Raw genomic sequence first — 20619 nt, forward strand, 5'->3', positions numbered from 1 at the left:
CAAGTTACTTTTATATTAAAGCTAAGTATTTTCCCCCCAAAAGATACTGGACAGAAGGGTAAATAACAAAGAGAGAAGAGATACAACCTGCGCAGGAGGATGTGGTGTTGTACCTTGTTAATGATGTGTATCACTCCATTTGTGGCTGCGTTGTCACCATCAATGACAGATGCTCCTTCAATTGTGATGTTCTGTAAATGCAAACCACAGTGGGAAGGTGAGTCCCTTTAGAGTACACCCAGGGATTGAAGTGATTTCTGGGTTTTCTACTTTTTGAGCAGTAACGACCTTCGCACTTTTGGACCATGACACACAGAACTATTTTAAAATTATGAGTCAAGTGACATCACACACACACACGGAGGATTGAAATGATACTTTCTTTTACCACATGGGAGGTACCTGATGATTGATTCTATTCCACTTCATTTTATTTCATCAAAAAGTGCTGGATGTATCTCACTAAAGTGACCCTGCAGCTGGAAAAACACTGTGTTGTGGGCTGAACTGTGTTCCCCAAATTCCCATGTTAGAGTCCTAACCCCTGGTGCCTCACGATGTGATCCTGTTTGGAGACAGGGTCTTTACAGAAGCAACCAAGTTAAAATGAGGTCATTAGCAAGGGCTCTAATCCTGTAGACTGGTGTCCTCATAAGAAGAGGGTATTTGGACACTGTCAGCTCTGTGGGGGGAACGCCATGTGAACACGAGGCCAGCCAGCTATGAGCCAAGGAAAGAGCCTGAGATGTCTGTTGCCCTCGCAGCCCTCAGACAGAACCAGCCCTGCCCTCACCTTGACCTTGGACTTGTAGCCTCCAGAACTGGGAGACAAAAATTTCTTGTTTTAGCCACCCAGTCTGTGGTTCTTTGCTATGGCTGCCCTAGAAAACCAATACAGACAGTTGCTGATTTTCAAGAATATTCATTACACGGGGAATGGAGCTAAGAAAAACCAGCCTGCCCACTCACTCAGCCACCAACCAATCACAACACAACTGACCCCATTCTAAGTTAGGGTCGGTCTGGTTTCCTTTGCTTTTTTCCCACCACTGTCCTTCACTTGCAACTCCTCCTGGGAACCCTGGGAGCAGAGGGGATTTGCCTCACCCTAGCACATCAGCAGAGGACCAGAAGCAGACATTCCTGGCCACCTTGAACGTCTCTGTCGGTTACAGGGAGATATTTATATCAGACATAAGAAAGACCTCGGTACAATCGTGTCTTTGATGGTTAACTGCTCCAGCTCACAGGTCTTGAATGATTTACCCTTGAATCTACAGAACCTGGAGGAGCCTGCCCAGGATGGGTGTTCAGATAATGCTTGCTCTGGGAATCATTCAAACACCAGTGGGAACCCAACCACGGTGTGATATGTGCATGTAATGCTCGAGAATTATCCTAATAAGATGGACAGAGTCCAAGGGAGAGTAAGTAACTCTTCCCTGCTTTGTAACAGGAATGACCTGATGACGCACATACATTTAGGTAATACCCGGCATACAGCCTTCTCACAGCACCATCACGGATGGGTAGAAAGGCAGAAACTTTTTAGAGCAGCTATTCTGAAACTGACTACGGCCCAAGCTCCACTGATGTGGCCCTTCCCACTTCCCAGTAGAATCTCCATCCTCATCTTGCGCAATTCACGGAAAGAGCTTCAAAACACTGCTGCACACAGCGAGGCAGCCAGACTTCCTCCAGGAAGACCAAATCCAAGTCCTTGAAACTCTGTAGAAAATGCCAGTGGGGGAGCGTCTACAGGCTCTGTGTTTCCTGTCTCCAGCACTCAGATCATTTCCTGGCACATAGCAGGTGTTCAATAAATGTATGCTGTCTGACTGACCCTAACTCAATGTAAAATTGTAGCAGTCTATAATGAGCCATTTAGTAGATTACCAGCAACCAGCACTTAACCACACATAAAAATCAAAGTGGTGAAATCAGACAGGCTTCATCCAGAAGAACTGCAAGATTTGCCTTTCTGGATCAGTGTGTGGTCTCTCAGGAAAAGCCTGTGGCCCACCAGTGGGCATAGAGCCACATTTTATGGGATCCTTGCTGCAGAGTAAGTGTGTGTGTGTGTGTGTGTGTGTGTGTGTGTGTGTGACATTACATGCTGATAATTGTTGAAGCTGGGTGACACCTACATGGAGGTTTTGTCTATTTTTGCTCATGTTTGGAAACTTCCACAACACAAAACATTTGAAAGTACAGTATGGGAGTTCCCATCGTGGCGCAGTGGTTAACGAATCTGATAGGAACCATGAGGTTGCGGGTTCGGTCCCTGCCCTTGCTCAGTGGGTTAACGATCCGGTGTTGCTGTGAGCTGTGGTGTAGGTCGCAGACGTGGCTCGGATCCCGCGTTGCTGTGTCTCTGGCATAGGCTGGTGACTACAGCTCTGATTCGACCCCTAGCCCGGGAACCTCCATATGCCATAGGAGCGGCCCAAAGAAATAGCAAAAAGACAAAAAAAAAAAAAAGTACAGTATGAACATAGATCACATGTTTCCAGTAAAAAGACAGAATACTGTGCTTTCTTACCCCATTCGCCTTCGCCAAGTGGAGAAAGCTGCCCTGCAAAGATGTTGCCAGCGTGTCAGAAGGTGACAGGGCCTGCAGGTCTGCCACTCCGTACGTGCCCAGAAGTGTGTGGTGTCTAAAATGACAGTCCATAGGGGTGGTAAAGAGATACCCATGCTCGAGGCAGTGGCATTGTGAGTAGTTAAGAGAAGAGGTTCTGGAGCCAGACCATCAGCTTCAAAATCTCCCCCTGCAACTTGCAGCCATGGCACCTAAGGCCAGTGACTTAATCACCCTGTGCCTCATTTTCCACATCTGTAAAATGGGAATAAGTGAATGTCTATGTCATAGGGTTCTTGGGAGGATTAACTGCGTTGTATGTAAAGCAGTTAGCACGGCATCGGCTGTCAGGAATGCTGACAACTTCCATCCTGGGGGACGGAGGTGAGGGGATTCTAGAACATGCTCAGTTGCATGGGTCCAAAGGACCGCGTGACCTCCCTCCACCAGACTTCATTCACACTGATGCCAGCAGGTAGCTTGAAGAATATGACACACAATGCTTACTTTATCAGGGCAGGGATATTGTTCTTGGTCAGCCAAAAGGCTTTCTCCTCTTGGTCCAGGTCCTCAATGGCTTGTCGGGAAGGCACGAGGACAGTGAGGTTTGAGGTGGCTGACAGCAAGGGCTGCAGGGAGGCGCTCTGAATCACGGAAGGAAAAGAAAGTGCTGACTCATTACGTTAGAGGACACCGGGGCTGACTTGATGCTTGGCAGACAACCATTTCCCATGGGATGTGGTTTCAGAGATGCAAGAAGGTCCTAGAGGCCCCTTTCCCAAATCCATCCTGCCCTCTGGCCAATGCCTTCTCTTCCCTTCTGAGACTCACGTCTTTCTATGGAAATAAATGTCTGAGCCTTGTCAAAAGGGCAGATTTCCCTGGTTAGGTCACACTTTGAATCATTATCAGTCATGCACCCCTTAGTCTAACTGAAGGGGCAGAGAACAGTCTTGACAGGATTGTGTGTATGTGTGTATTGTGTGTGGGCAGTGTTGGTGTGGACATGTATGTGCAGAGAACCTCGAGAATCCCTGGCTGCCTTTGGACTAAGGAGAATGGACAATGACAGGAACAGTTTCTGCATGAGAAACAGAGACTGGAGGCCTGGAATCAAATTGTATCGACTCATCTAGAGCTAGTTCTGAATAGTAGCAGTGGTGAGCTTAGGTGTAGCAACTGGCTCTCCAGGAAAAACAAACAAACCCCCTGGCTTGTAGTGTTCACTGATTTCATGAAACCATGGCTGATTTCAAGCTATCACCACCACAGCACTGCAAGCGAGTTGGGGAAGCTATGCTCTGGTGAGTTAGGTGAGCTGGGTTCAGCCCTCTGCTGGGCAAGTTACGTGGGCGGGATGGGTCTGTATGGAACCCGGTACGTGCTATAGGACACTCAGTCCCCGTGCTTCCATGTGATGGGGTCAGAAAGGCCCCACACAGAAGCAACAGGAAGCTGTCCTAAAGCGGTTCTGACCAGACACTGTGTATCCTGGCACCTGTCTTCTTAGAGGGGACAAATCACCTGTCATGATGGCTGGCTGAACCTGCCACCTTGGGCCACTCAAATACAACAGAGATTCAGACAATTGGGGAGGGTGGGGATTGGATTCTTTGTTATAGAACTTTCTAAGAGAGAGGAGAAACGTTCCTCTGGGCATGCTGAGGTGAGAGCTAGACACACATGAAGTATTGCAGCATTGCAACTATAAATCCCAAATCTAACCTGGTGAATTACCATGATGAATTAGGCTGACTTTTCAAAAATACTTTCTTTGATGAATGAAGCTATACATACATATTTGAGAAAAGGTGACCACTCCAGCTTATCCTAGACTAGAAGTTGCCCTGGTTGCATGTCAGAATCACCTGGGAGGCTTTTAAAAAAATGCGCTGATGCCCAGGTCAGACCTCTGTCTAATCAAATCAGAGTGTATGCAGGTGGGAGCCTGGGCATGGCTACTGAAAAACAGGTGTGTCATATGGTTCTAAAGGGGAGGCAGGACTGAGAACCACTGCTCTCGACAATTGCCCGGCCTCCCTCTTACCAGCTGCATTTTCAGCTTTCCATTACATGCAGTCCAAATTTCTAAAATTACATACCTTCCCAATCCTCATTCCGACCAAGGTACTCACATTTATCCACTGGTTAAATACAGCTGCCGCAGAGAGAAACGACAATTCCTTATTCATTTCGTGCAAGAAAGGGAGGAGGGATGGGAGAGAACACAGAGGAAGACGAATGAGAAGTATGATCACAGTGCACCTTGGGGCTGCCTGCACCTAGCCTCCCCAGACTCATGGTCCTTGCCAGCCTCGCTGATGCCCGCATCAGTGGTGCCCCATGGACAAGCCCCTGTGCTTCCAGAGCCATGAACTGCTTTCATGCTTGTCAGCTCAAATGATCTTCTACCTCCAAGGTAAAGGAGTACCTCCAGAAATTTCACATGAAACAACAATCCCAAGTTCTTCCAAATCAAAAGTTTCTGTTGTAAGAACACAACCCCATGGGAGGGGCACGAGCTCGGTAAACTGCCCCCCTTTAGGGCCAGTGTTGAGCAGAGTTTTCTTTCTGGTTTGGCCACTTCCTAGTTCTGTAGGCAAGTTACTTCATACCTCTGGGCTTCACTGTTTCCAGCTATAAAGTAGGGATGATAAAAGCTCCAGCTGATAGGGTGGATGTGGAAATTGGAGGAGTTAAAGTTTTCAAAGCATTTAGAATAGAGGCTGGCATGCAGGACAGAGTAAGTTTTAGCCACTGTTATTTTTAACTTATCCACCATGTAATTTACTAATGAACAAATGGAGGCATATACTTCACCACCACAACTGGCACCAGGTTGGAGAGAGGGGGATATAAGCTGTGAAAGACAAAATATGGCCCCTTATCCTATGTACTGCATGGTTGTCTGGGAGACATTAAGATTTGAAAAGAGAAGTGACGCTTGAAGGTGTCATAAAGAAAGCTCTAGGCTTTGAGTTACAAAAGGCTGGGCTCAATTCCCGGGTCTGCCATTTACCAGCTGTGTGACCTTGGGCCAGTCCCATAACCTCTCTGAGAACTCAAGCACCCCACCCGAAAAATGAAAATGATGACAACTTGCTCCTGGGGTTATGAACACTTCATGCATTAATGCATGTTAAACCATTTTTATATCTATGAAACATCACGAAAATGGCCATAACACAGTTATAATGTGCAAATTTTACCAAAGGGCAATACATCTCAGGGCAGTCTCAGTTCCTTGAAAGTAGCTGAGGTTATTGAATAAGTTGGTAAATACTGATTAAAAAGTAAATCCGTTAGAAAATGGCTAAGTGTAAGAGCTGGAGATGCTTCGTTAATCTTTTCAAGGAGAGGAGGGCATGGGTTGGACCTGAACTGATACAGAAAGAGCTGCAGCTGGGTCCGTGGGGTGGAGACTGGAGCCAGCCTTGGGCCTGAAAGGCCACGGCTCAGCTAAGCTGGTTGGAAGGAAAGTGACTTGAGTTCGTGTGAAGTCCTTGGAGCACCAGGCCAAGGATTTGGACTTCGTCTTATTTTCCATGGGAGGAGCGAGACACTGTGAAACGAGGGTTTTAGGGCATTAAGGTTTTAGGAAATATGGCCCATGGACAGTGCAGAGAAAATGCTGGGACCATGCTCCACGCTCCAAGGTCTGGGTGTCAGGAGATGGGCTCAATGGGACCAGCAGGAGAAACTGTGCAGTGAAGAGTGGGAGGGACCCTGAAGAGGCCGGGAGGCCAAGGTCAGGTGCTGCAGCCACCAAGGAGCATGTTAGTACAGGCGCTGTCCTGGGCATTGTCAGGCGTGTAGCTCTCACTGAGAGGAGCCACGTTTCCATAGCACAGAAGGCCGTCTCCATCGGAGCCCTCTGTGAGTTAAACGAAAATTAAGTGATGAGAAAATTCACCAATTTAGTTCTCATTTCAACCAATCTTTATGAAAGGAAGCAGTGAAGTAGGAAACAAGACAAAGACCTGCCCTGAAGAGATGACAGTCCAGTGGTAGGGACACTTGGGTGGGACATGAGCTACACTGATAGAAGACCCTGGCAGTTAAGCGCTCGGTCTCTGCACATAGACAGCCGAGCAGCCTTAGGCAGGTTTCCTTGGGCCCTCGGTTTCCTCATCCATGAAATGGGCATAATGATAGCATAAGCCCAGAGCACCGTGGCGAAAGAATTCATTTAAGTGGGGTGCTGTAGGATGTTAAGAAATGAGGAAGACTCCTGGTGTACCGGACAGGGGTAAGCACAGGTGCTCCAGGTACCTACAGAAGGCAAACAGCATGGACAGGACTGCCGGTAGCTCAGCGAGGGCCAGTTATTTGCTCATTTGGGAAGACTGGGACTGGAGAGGGGCAGAATGGCAAAAAAAGGGAAGCCAAGACTGCACAGTATACAGGAGGTGCCAAATAAAAATTACCTTCCTTTGACCTAAAGAAAATTTGTGAGCCACAGCTTGCTTCTCCTGGATAAAATCTCCTGGAGTAAATGACTGGTAGAGAGCACTTTAAAGGCATCCTAGCTTAGAGCTTTTTTTTTCCTTTTGAATTTAAAGGTTTTGTCCTTATTCTTCCATACTGGAGTTCCACTCAGAGGACTTACCACTGCGGCATTTCCATAGCACAGAAGGCCGTCTCCCTCGTAGCCCTCTGGGCAAACACAGCTCCAGACGCCAGAAGTAAACTGACAGGTTGCCTGGTAAAAATGAGAGTATTTTACGTTCCCAGCTACTGCAGTAGCTATGAGGTACATCCGTGAGACCTTAGGCTCTGTCTCCTGCAAGAACTGCAAGTTCAGGGCTGAAAGACGGTGGGAGTAACCTGCAGAGCCCCAGCCCTGTCTGCAGGTTTGGTGCAGCTCTTAGGGAATCACCAATTCTTTTCATCCCTACCAAGATTGAGGGATGTGAACCAGAACAGAGAGTTAATGTGAATTTCAGACAAATTAAGAGGTTTTTGTATATGTCCTGTTATGATATTTGGGGGAACTCTTGTGCTGGAAAGAATTCATTATATATCTCAAATTCAAATTTAACTGGGTGTCCTGCATTTTATCTGGCAACCAATAAGAAAAATATGCTTGTTTTTCCACACTTCAAAAGGAAGTGAAATTTGCAATAACCTCTCACATGCGTAATGTAGGGGCTTGGTTGAGCTGAAATTAAGCAAAAATGTTGGAAGTGCTCTCATGATTCTTGATAATAGATATTTTAGGAGTATCTCCTGCCCCACTTTTCTTCTTTGAAAATTACCCATGTCCCACCCCCCTGCCACACACACACACACACACACATACACACACAAGGGTGGGCCTGGCAGTCCTATTCATAGTATGTCACCCTGCTCCCACCATCACTGACTAGCTCATATGTGGACACCTGGACCAGGCTGGGCTGGTCAGATCCTTTCTCCTATGAGTCGGAATTGGGTCATAGCACACTGGTAAGTTAGTGGGCATCACTGGAAGTGGACAGATGTCCCTCTAAGAATGGGGAGTCATGTACCCCAAGATGCACAGAACTGCATTTAAAGTCAGGAGAGAGATGGATAGAGAGACAGAGAAAGCCCAGGGAGTAGTGATATGAGAAACCCCGTGGTTTCAGAGGATTGAGGAAAGAAGCTGCCTTGATCCTGATCCTAAGCCCTTGGGAAGTTGTTGTAATTCCTGCCTAAGGAGCTGGCTTGGGGGGTACGCCCAATACATTCCTTTTTTGCTTAAGCTGATTTGTGTGGATTCTGTTACTTGCAAACAAAAGCACTGTGACTAAGGTGTCACCTTCGCTGGTTCTGATACTGGGTGCTCAGTGATGTTCTTGTAAAAACATGAACCTGACCAGGTCTAAGACCTTTGACTGCTCTTCCATAATTTAGATGTAAGTAAGGCTCAGCTTACCCTTGAATGGGCATTTTCACCAACAGTTTGGGTGAAACTCTATTAGGACATTCAAAATGGGAGTCTCGTCACCCTTTAAACTATGCTGTTGATTTAGAATTGCCAGATTTAGAAAATAAAAATACCAAGTTAAATATGAATTTTAGGTAAGTTATGAGTAATTTTTTGTTTAAAATTGTCCTATATAATATTTGAGTCATATTTGTGAAGGACTGTTTGTCAATGATATGAAATTCAGATTTAACCAGAAATCTTGTATTTTATCTGCAATTGTATATTGGTTCTTCCCAGCTCTGGAATGGAGTGAAAGTTGCAATAATTACTCACATTTTGTTTAGGGACTCCCTTTGGGAGTCAAAGAGATTTTGTTCCTTACTGGGCCCAGAAAAAATATAACCCAACCTTCTTTTTTTCTTCAAGTAATTTTCTTTAAAGGCATGGATGAAAAAAAAAAAAAATCAAGTAACTCACCAGTGGATGACATCTCCCAGTTTGTTCCAAGCAGGAAGTTATTGGTTCGCAGTCAATCCCATTGCCTCGAAATCCTTTCTTGCACTCACACTCATTCTGTAATCCCAAGAGCAAGGTCAAAGAGATTACTGAAAACAACTGCCTCTTGTGACGTGGCCTCACACTGCACTGAAAAGTCAACTGTGGAAGCCGCAGCTGTTTGGCCCTTTTAGAGAACACCATTAATGTCTTTCGTTTGTTAAACTTCAGATTCCAGAGTTACTGGCTTCCACATCCTACATGATGTTTCCCAGTCTGACTGTTCCTTGGTACTTTCTTTTCGAATTCCTTACCCTAGAGGGGCCATGTGGAGATTTGTGTCAGAGAGAACTTAGACCCTAAAGAGCATTACTTTGGAAAAATTGGCCCCTCCATGTAGGAGGGAAAGATTAAGTAAGTCATGAAGCATCTACTTGGTGGAGATCCATGCACAGGGCTACTGCTAGTCTATAAGGCATATTGTGTAATTTATTTATTTAAAGAAAAAAAAATTTTTAGGGCCACACTGGTGGCAAACGGAAGTTCCCGGGCCAAGGGTTGAATTGGAGCGGCAGCTGCCAGCCTACGCCACAGCCACGGCAATGCCAAATCTGAGCAATGTCTGTGACCTACCTTGCAACTTGTTAGCAATGCCTGATCCTTAACCCACTGAGTGAGGCCAGGGAATGAACCCACATCCTCATGGATAGATTCTTAACCTGCTGAGCCGCAATGGGAACTCTGATACTGTGTAATTTAGAACAAGCATTCTCTCTGAGCAGGCACATCTGAGTAAGGCACCACCTCTAAAGGACAATCCATGGCAAGTGGCTCAGTAGACAGAATCGTCAGACAACAGAAAGTCCCCCTTCCTTGGAAAGGTTTAGGATCCACACCAGGGTACATACGTTTGAGTGCAGGGTGAAGGCTGGGTTTCAGCTCCCCCTTGCCCCATAGGCTGGGTACTTTGTGTAGTACACAAACTATGCCATGGAAGCTGTGGCCCTGACCATGCAGCTGTTAAACGTGTGGATGGTGCCGGGTTGTTTGAAAAAATGGGGAAATGTTTGTGCTAAGCCCAGAACAGGAACCAAACAAAACTGTCGTGCATTGCAACAATGTGGAGGAAAATAAAAACCTCTGCATTAAAAAGACCAGAAGGAAGAAATACATCAGCACGCAAGTGGTGGTTGCGGGAGCATCATGAATGGTTTTAAGTTTTCCTCTACTTTTTAATTTCCACAAGTGTCTTCCATTATGAAGCATTCTACTGAAATTTAAAATACAACTTAAAAAGGAGTCATCTCTTCAACAGATACCAAACCCAGGTACTGAGTAACTATTATGGACCCAGCAATGACTCTTGGCTGCTTTCACTGAAGAGAGGAAGACAAAGACTACAAAGTCGATAAGAAGAATCCAGGGTTAATGAACACTGGAAAACAAGAGAGGTGGCGAGTCTTACGGACAAACTGGCACAGAGATGCTGCTGTGATGAGGACCACTGCTGAGGAGGAGGGATGAGCTGGGATGCTCCCCTGGGAAGTGGGAAGCGGGATGGGGAGAGGAGGTGGGAGGAGTAGGAGGCCATGCGAGCTGAGAACACTTGTCAGAGAAACAGAAAAAGGTGAGAAAGCAGGCACATCTGATTGGGAAAGGTGACTGAAGGACTGGTCTGGAGAGCGGATACAGGCCCCGAAGAGGGGATGCAAGACAACCCATTCAGTTATGGGCAGAAATGAACAGGACTTTTATCTTTCGGGGTAGAGGTAGTATTTTCTATGCACACTTGATAAGGTAAATTGGGTATCTGATATACAAATATGTGCACACGGAAGCATGTGGATACGACTTTCCGTGGTGGGGCAAAATCTTATAAACAAAGGTATTTAATCTTCTCTACTTGCTCCTGGGGAAGCACATCCCTGTACCCCCGACCCAGACAACTTCTGGACATACTGACCCAAACATGGCCTGTCTTTTAAAATAAACATTCGTGGTAATTAGGATTTGTGCCTGTTTGCAGTATCTAGCCAACTAGTAACTACTGAGGGCAATCCTACGTACAGTCTCTTTAATTTCTTACATAACCCTATAAAAAGGCCTTTCTTTTCTTCCATCTCCCCCATCAGAATGCTTTTCAAATTTGTCCGCAGGAAGATAGAGCAGAAGGGAATAGATATAGGTACTGTTATGGGTTGAATTGTGTTCCACCGCCCCCTCCCCCCCCCAATAGGCTGAAGTCCTGACATCCCAGTACCTCAGAATGTGACCTTATTTGAAAAAAAGGATTGTTAATATGTAATTAGGATGAAGTCATACTGGAGTAAGCTGGGTTCCTGATCCAATATGACTGGTGTCCTATAAAAAGGGGAGATTTGGGCACAGACATGCACACAGTTAGAACACCATGGGAACATGCAGGCAGAGACCAGGGTGATGTGTGTATAAGCCAAGGAAGGCCAAAGGCTGTCAGGACACCCCACAGAGCTGGGAGAAGGCACGGGAACTGATCTGTCATCACAGCCCTTAGAAGGAACCAACCTGCTGACACCTTGATCTTGAGCCTCTAGCCTCCCTATGGTGAGACACTACAATTCTGCTGTTCTGTGACACTTAGGTAATAAAACTTTCTTACAGCAGCCTCAACAAATGTATCCTGATATCAAGAAATTGCTTTTCTTTCTCAAACACAACCTGGCAACTCAAGTGAGTCAAAATCCAAAGGAAGTGTTGGCCAAATGCTTGGTGAGACCGGAGAATGCAGTGAATTCTTTCATGACGAGGACTTTTCCATGGCTACAATCCGAGGACAGTGGTCATCACTTCCCCTGGAGGTGATTAATTCCTAATAAGTAGCTTTCTCTGCCTCGGTCTCCCTTAAAAGAGGTTAGGTGAAAATCATCAACAAACTGTAGTGTGCCGCAGAAATAGAGTGTAGTCAAGGGTGGTGACCACGAGGGCCGTTCTGGAGTCAGGCTGCCTGGCTGGGCATCTCACGCCATGACTTGGTTTCTTTGTGATTTGAGCCAAGTATTTAACCTTTCCATGACTCAATTTCTTCTTTTATAAGGTAGAATAACAACAGTGCCTATGTGGCAACAAAAGCAAAAACAAACAAGTGGTACTGCATCAAACTAAAAAGCTTCTGTGAAGCGAAGGAAACCATGACGGAACGAAAAGGCAATCTATGGAATGGGAGAAAATATTTACGAATCATCTGTCTCATAAGGGGAGTTCCTGTCATGGCTCAGTGGTTAACGAATCCGACTAGGAACCATGAGGTTGAGGGTTCGATCCCTGGCCTCGATCAGTGGGTTAAGGATCTGGCATTGCCGTGAGCTGTGGTGTAGGTCGCAGACGTGGCTCAGATCTGGCATTGCTGTGGCTCTGGCGTAGGCTGGCAGCAACAGCTCTGATTAGACCCCTAGCTTGGGAACCTCCACATGACACAGGTGTGGCCCTAGAAAAGACAGAAAGACAAAATATATATATCTCATAAGGGAGCGGGGCTAATACCGAAAATATGGTAGAAACTCATGTAACTCAACAGCAAAACAAACAAACAATCCAATTTTTAAAATGGGCAGAAGATTTGAATGGCCATTTTTTCCAAAGAAGAAACCAACAGGTACATGAAAATGCTCAATATCACTAATCTTCAGAGAAATGCAAATCAAAACCATAATGAGATGTCACCTCAAACCTGTTAGAAAGGCTATTATCAAAAAGTCAAGAAATAAGGAGTTCCCGTTGTGGCTCAGCCTGTTATGAACCCTACTAGTATCCATAAGGATGCAGGTGCATCCCTGGCCTTGCTCAGTGGGGTTAAGGATCCAGTGTTGCTGCGAGCTATGGTGTAGGTCACTGATGTGGCTTGGATCCCGTGCTGCTGTGGCTGAGGCGTAGGCCAGGAGCTGCAGCTCTAAAAAGACTCCTAGCCTGGAACTTTCATATGCCACAGGTGCAGCCCTAAAAAGCAAAAAGACAGGAAATGATAAAGTGTTGGCGAGGATATGGAGAAAAGGGAGCCCTTGTGCACTGTTGGTGGGAATGTAAATTGGTGCAGACACTATGGAGACTGCTCAAAAAATTAAACATAGAACTACCATATCATCCAGCTATTCCATTTGTGGGTATTTATCTGAGAAAAAAATGAAAACACTAACTCTTGGAGTTCATGTTGTGGCTCAGCGGTTAATGAAAACCTACTAGCATCCATGAGGATGTGGGTTCCATCCTTGGTCTCGATCAGTGAGTGGCTTAAGGATCCGGCATTGCCCTGAGCTGTGGTGTAGGTCACAGATGCAGCTTGGATCCCACGTTGCTGTGGCTCTGCTGGCTACAGCTCTGATTGGACTCCTAGCCTGGGAACCTCCATATACCGCGATTGAGGCCATAAAAAGACAAAAAGACTGAAAAAAAAAGAAAAAAGAAAACACTAACGCAAAAAATATATATACACCCTGATATTCACTGCAGCCTTATTTACAGCAGCCAAGACTTGGAAGCAACCCAACTGCCCAGCAACAAATAAATGGATGAAGAGTATGTGGTGTATAGACACAGTAGAATATTATTCAGCCATAGAACGAATGAAGTCTTGCCATTTGCAACATCATGGATGGACCTTGAGAGCATTATGCTAAGTGAAATAGGTGAGAGAAAGACAAATATCATATGGTCTCACTTACTTGTAGAATCTAAGAAAGGCCCCACAAAACCAAGCTCATAGATACAGAGAACAGATTGGTGGGGGTGAGGTGAATGGGGTCAAACGGTGAAAAAAAAATATAGTACCTCCATCATAGGTTTGTTGTGACAATTAACCCATTCCCACAGCTATAAATGATAAAAGAGCTGCATTAGGTTCTAGCAAAGGACTTCTGCATCTAGGGGAAAAAAAAATCTTGTTTCCTCTTTGTTCTCTACCTTGTCACACCTACCTGCCCGGGGCCGACATACAAGCAGGTTGCATTGTGGTGGCAGCCGCCAGCTCTGGGCAGCAGGCAGGTGTTGATTGCTGAGCAATCTCTTCCGTCCCCGGTCCACCCCTGATGGCACACACAGGTGTGGGTCCCTCTGCCAGTTTTGATGCATTCTGCCTGCAGGAGGAAAAGCAGCAGCAAAATCTCTGAAACCTTAGTCCAGTCACATGATTCCAAATGCAAAAAAAAAAAAAAAACCCACATACTCAAAAAACAGGATTTCCAAAGGTACGCTATAGAAACATACCTGTGTGGAGTGCAAAGGAAATGATAAAACGGACATTTACATGGAGATCAATGGAGAAGAGGAGGTGATTTAAAGAGCAAATCTGCTCGCTGTTGGCCAGCTAACGGCCACCACTACTAACACCGATGCCATTAACTGAACCGGGGCTGTTGTCTATGTTTCACAGGTGTAAGCCATCATCGTGAGCAAAGTACTATCTGTTTTACTGAGGCTCAGAGAAGTTAGTGACTTGCCCAAGGTCACAAAGGAGAGTGAAGGCAGATATAAATGATGCTGAAACCCAAGCTCCTAACCGGACCAATGCCAGGTCTCTCGAGATGACCATACTGGGAAGCTGAAGAGCAAGGTAAGCAGAGATGAGGCTGAGTGGGCAGGGCTGGCCCAAGGTGATTCTGGTGGACTGGACAAGGCATTTGCAACTGATTTCATCTTAAGAGCCAGGAGAAGTTCCTAAAGGGGTGTCAGCTTGGGGGAAACATGATCTGGTCCACTCTGGCTGTGGGTACAGGCAAGAGAAGCAGCCAGGAGGGCAGTTATTAAACCGCGGGTAAGGAATGAAGGTGACCTTGGCCAGATGGTGGTGGTGATATTCAAAAGGTATTAATGAAAGCAAGGGTCAGTTTGGGCTACACCCGACACTAATGGAACTTAGGTAAGTCAATTAACGTCCCCGAGCCTCAGTTTTCTGATCAGTAAAATGCGGATAAAAAACATCTGCTTCGCTCAGTTAGTGGGAGGTATAGAGGAGATTATGCAAAGGAAAGTCACCTGTAGGCTGTAATGTTAAATCAGAAATTATTTTTACTAATGATCTCTAATATCCGATTCTCAGAATGTGTTTTGTTTGTTTTGGTTTGTTACATCTGCAGTATTTGGAAATTCCTGGGCTAAGGATTAAACTGGAGCCACAGCAGCGACCCCAGCTGTTGCAGTGACAACCCTGGATCCTTAACCCACTGTGCCACATGAGAACTCCCTCACCCTGCACATGTGGACCTAGGATACTCCCACCCCCATCCCTGCACATGTGGATTTAGGAAGAGGAGGCTCATGGCAGGCACTTGGCACCATCTTTACAACACAGGGTTCAAGCAAATGGGCCTCATTCGATGAAAAGTCATCTGATAACTGCCCTTTGGAAGGCCCTCCCTCAGCATTTCCTAAAAACCCCAACAGCCTGAAAAAAGACTAATACTCACATTGCGGCTGCAGCCCCCTGGGGTTAATCCCGAACAAGGGTCTGTCTCTGAACAGAGGCTTCCATCCCCTTCATAGCCTGCTTTGCAGACACAGCTGCAAAGAAGAGTGAGTGCACAAAGTCAGTTTCAGAACTATAAGCACTGGCCATCCCACCCCCACAAGAGGACAGGCCAGGTGAGCGAGCAGGTTCAAGGCCAGGCGGCTTGACACTTTGCCCCTATCGGGGTGGGGGAGCCAAGTATCACGGGCACTTGTAGCTCTGCAGTCAGACACACCTGATGGGAATTCAGGCCCCACCTCCTCGCAGTTGTGTGATCCTGGGCAAGTCCCTTAACCTCTGGGAGACTTGGTTTCCCCATCTGGAAAATGGATCTAACCTTTAGTGTTTAGCAGGGCACTTGCTCACATTGGCACCTTCTTAGTCTCAACATCAGGTGGCTTTTCTGCTCTTACTGTGCTGGAATCTGCCTCTTTATATCTCAAGTTATTACGTCTGGGTCAGCAGAGAACTCGACTCCTTTCTGTGCGACAGTCCTTAAACTCTTTGAACATGATGATCAGGTGAGAGACCTTCTCCCTCTCCAATGTCCTTTTTTCTCAGAGTACAACCTGAGCCCAGAGTTTGCTAATCAATCACCCTTCAGACACTCCTCTCAAAGTGCTCCACCGTGAAACTTCGATTAATGAATGGGGCCATTTGATCAACCAATATTTATTGGTGATAGGTTCCAGGACACCCTGTGGCTCCATCACACCCCCCCCTCCCAACATCATTACTGCAAATTCAGTCATGTTTGCTCCACAAACATCGAAATAAAATGACTCTTTATGTATCAAGAATCCCAGAGGAACCAAGCACTTTAGCTGGTTCCCAAAATGAAGAAACAGACTGATTTGTTCCAACACTGATTCACCTATGTTTATACAGCAAATACAGACCCATGTTGATGGTCCTCTGTGGGTGATTTAAGAGGTTTTAAGGGCAATTTTGCTCACTTTGCCTTATGCACTGATGGAGCTCCTAACTCCTTAGGAGCATGCGTTTCTAACACACTCCTGCTCACAGAAGAGCAAAGGCAGTCTCTGTCCAGTGCCGCCTGCAGACTAGTACGGAAGATGGACTATAAACAGGTAAGCAAATAACTAGGTAATTACAAATTAAGAACAGTGCTGCAAAAATAAAGACAAGAATTCCACATGTCTGCTGCATTTCCCAGGATATTTTCTGCGCGATTACCGCCTTTGAACCAGGTAGTTCCAGAGAGGAAATTTGCCCATCCCAAGCCCACTGCATGTGGTAGACAGTATTAAGAAATCAAATGCAGGGGTTCTCATCATGGCACCACAGAAACGAATCCAACTAGAACCATGAGGATGCGGGTTCGATCCCTGGCCTCTCTCAGTGGGTTAAGGATCTGGCATTGCCGTGAGCTGTGGTGTAGGTCACAGACGTGGCTCAGATCTGGCATTGCTGTGGCTGTGGTGTAGGCCGGCAGCTACAGCCCCCATTGGACCCCTAGTCTGGGAACCTCCATATGCCGAAGGTGCTGCCCTCAAAAGACAAAAGAAAAAAAAAAAGAAATCAAATGCATTTTTGGAAGATATTAAAGTAGGCCTCAATTAATGAAGATATATCTATGTTCATGAGTGAAAAGACTTGGTATCACAAACATGTCAATTTTCTCCAAATTAATTCAGTACAATTCCGAGAAAAAAAAATCTCAAGAAAAAAAAAAAAAAAAGAAATCAAATGTCATTCAATGACCAAAGACCCGACTTCCTGTAAGATGTCTTTAACAGAGGAGTTATTTTAATGGCCTTAGGAAGTAAAGGTGTTTTTAAAGGGTTAGAAAGTTGGTGGGTAAATCTTTGTTTCCTTCACGTGAGTGATGACATGACAGCACCCATGACGTGCCAGAGCCGGGGCTGGGTGCTTTGGCATTCAGCTTTTCTCCACAACTGCCCTGCTAGGTAGGTAATACCACCCTTAGTGCACTTATGAGGAAAGTGAGGCTCAGACAGATTAAGAAACCACCCAAGGTCACACAGCTGGTAAGTTTCAAAGCAGGGAGTACTGCAATTGGAACCCAGCTCAGCCTCGAATTTTCTCTACAAAAGCCATGCTAACAGCTGGAGAGAACAGGCCTTAGTTTACAAAGAGTTTAGATACAGGTTGGGTCACTCTGCAGGTAACACTGTTGCTGTGGACTGCTAAGAGTGGTGCCCCCCTGCCCCAGGCTTACCTTGCTGTCCCATTGCTGTATTCACAGGTGGCGTGGATGTGACAGAACTCCATGTAGGGCCCACAGGCTGAGGTGTGTTTGTGGCAGAATCTCCCAGCAGAGCCTTCCCTGCAGGTGCCAGGGAGGCAGGCCCCGTCACTATCGATTCTATTGTCACACGTTCCAAAGATGCACAGACATCCTGCAAGAGAAGGAAGAAGGCCATTTGGGGCATGGGGGACAGGCTTAGCAATGATGCACAGGGGACTCTGTAGGACAGGGCCCCCTTCCCATGCCCCTGCCAGGACAGATCCCGGGGCTGAGCCTGGGATGGCTCCAGAAGCTATTTCTTAGCATCTTTCTCTGTGTGCCAGGGACAGCTCTCGGCCAGAAGGGCTTGGCCTCTGCCCTGCCGTGTGTGTCTGAGCCTGGGGTGCAGGGGGGAGGGTGGATTGTGATGATGTGAAAAAAATCCAAGGAGCTCAATTTTCACCTACTTCATGGTTGGAGAGTTTAGTCTGGAAATTTTACACCCTTTCCTGGAGACATTCTGTAATAAACAGAAGTGTTTTCTCCTGCCGGCACAGCCTCTGATGTGTTGCTTGCCTATTTGGTCTTCATACTCTATCACGTCAAACCAGTGATAACTCATGGCCAGTCTTCACACACCGACCTTGTTCTAAGCCTTGGGCCAGCCTCTAACCTGCACCCTCTCATTAACAGTCACCAGCCTCAGGAGGCAGATCCTTTCATCATCCCCATATTCCAGGTGAGAAAACCGAGGCCTAGAGAGGTGAAGCAAATTGCCGAACTTGCTGGTAAGTTCCCAAACAGGGACTTGAGCTCAGATATTCCAAATCCATGTCTGTTGGTGCCCATGAGTAGCCAGTAGATTGGCACATCAACTGGCATTTCCACCTGCTTGTTATCACTTAAACTTTGACTGCTAACTTTGCTTTTGATTATAGGTAAAAATTGTAATGTGAGTCTAATAAATATTAGACTCAGGGTTCTATGCACGCAGGAATGAAAAGAACACTACAGAGATTTGTAAAGGCAGGTGGCATGGATTTAGGTGCTCGAATATAATCAGAAATGAAGAAATGTGTGTTTTTTTGCCCCAGAAAATACTGATGGGAGCAGAATTAGTGTGAGAGCTTGAAGATAGTATCCAGGAAAGAGAAACACAGTGAGAGGGTGCTGGAAAAACACAGCTGTATTTAAAACAAAAAAGACTTCTCACGCTGTTGGTGGGAATGTAAACTGGTATAACCACTATGGAGAACTGTATGGAGCTTCCTTAAGAAACTAGATCTAGAACTACCATATGTTCTAGCAATCCCGCTTCTGGGCATCTACCTGGAGAAAACCGTAATTTGAAATGATACGTGCACCTCAATGTTCACCGCAGCATTATTTACAATAGCCCAACATGTAAGCAACCTAGATGTCCATCAACAGATGAATGGGTGAAGAAGATGTGGGGCGTATATACAATGGAAGATTACTCAGCCATACAAAAGAATGAAATTATGTCATTTGCAGCAACATCGAGGGACCTAGAAGTCAGCATACTATGTACAGTCAGAGAAAGACACATATGATAGATATCACCTATATGTGGAATCTAAGAAAAATGATATAACTTATTTATAAAACAGAAACAAACAGATTTTGAAATCGAATTTATAGTTATCGAAGGGGGAAAGTGATGGGGGATAAAGTGGGAGGTTGGAATTAACACATGCACACTACTACGTGTGAAACAGACACCTGACGAGGGCCTGCTGTATAGCACGCTGACCTCTACCAATAGTCTGTAATAGCGCATATGGGAAAAGACTCTGAAAAAGAATGGGTATGTATACTGTGCATAACTGATTCACTCTGCTGTACACCTGAACCTAACGCAACATCAAAAGTCAACTATAGTCCAATAAAATTTTTAAAAATCCCTCCAAATGCAAACAAAACCAGAGCATTTTCAGTAACTTTTAAGAGTCAGGGTTTCGTACTGTGCAGCACAGAGAACTGTGTCCGATCTCTTAGGATAGAACATGATGGGGGATGATATGAGAAAAAGCATATATATATATACACACACGTATAAATATACATATATATGTGTATATGACTGGGTCACTTTGCTGTACAGCAGAAATTGGCAGAACACTAAATCAACCATACTTTAATTTAAAAAAGAAAAAAAAAAATCAGGGCTGAGTTTTCAAGAAACAAGACCCCAGAATGAAGAGGTGGCGCCCTTGCAACGAGAGGGTGGGCAGCCACAGACCTGGGTGGGAGGTGTTGGAGCAGGAAGACCACCACTCCGGCCCCAGCCTCAGCATCTTGCCCACTGGCCTCATAAAAATGCCAATGTCAGCAGGCTCTGGAATACACCCCCCTCCCGCCTTTTTTCCCCTCAGAAACCTTATTAGGCAGAAGAAGCGCTGGACTAGGATCGGCAGCCCTGACTCTGCTGGGCTCCGGTGTCCCTTCTACCCTGAGAGGCAGCTGTGAAGATGATACAAGGAAGGCGGCTGTGTATCAGACGAGTGGGGTTAGGAGGGACAGCAGCAAGAACGGTCTCCTTTATCGACCACATGCTAGGTGCACCCTCTCGGCTGAAGTCCTACATCATGAGTTAATTTAATCAACAACCTATGAAGTGGGTACCCAGTACTGTCTTCACATTATACATGGTGACATTAAGCTTTAATGAGAGACTTTTTCTAAGGTCATGGAGCCGGTAATTTGCAGAGTGGGGACTGAACGCTAGGTTGGGTTGACTCCACAGCAAGCTCTGATTTGTTCACTTTTTTCCCATCAAATTCTAATCTTACCTTGGAGATAGAGAATAGATATGTATTTCTATGTATGTACTTAAACAGTCACATGATGTTATTCTTAAGAATGAAAAAATATTTTCTAGGATTGTATAACTGCATTTTTTTCGATGCCTAGTGTTATGAACTTTCTACATGTTCTGTGAG

At 45.7% G+C, this 20619-nt stretch overlaps 1 protein-coding gene across 1 annotated transcript in view; it reads right to left on the reverse strand.

The window, feature by feature from the left end:
* STAB2 (stabilin 2) overlaps positions 1–20619 on the reverse strand; it is a 163627-nt gene that overhangs the window by 70298 nt on the left and 72710 nt on the right. The window contains 9 exon segments of the mRNA XM_047788161.1: positions 114–191; positions 2543–2657; positions 3089–3225; positions 4717–4764; positions 7191–7283; positions 8952–9047; positions 13916–14074; positions 15404–15497; positions 17648–17828. Of these exon segments, the coding sequence (XP_047644117.1) occupies positions 114–191; positions 2543–2657; positions 3089–3225; positions 4717–4764; positions 7191–7283; positions 8952–9047; positions 13916–14074; positions 15404–15497; positions 17648–17828 (1001 nt within the window).

This window comes from Phacochoerus africanus, chromosome 7, assembly GCF_016906955.1.
Source record: "Phacochoerus africanus isolate WHEZ1 chromosome 7, ROS_Pafr_v1, whole genome shotgun sequence".
Lineage (NCBI taxonomy): Eukaryota > Metazoa > Chordata > Mammalia > Artiodactyla > Suidae > Phacochoerus > Phacochoerus africanus.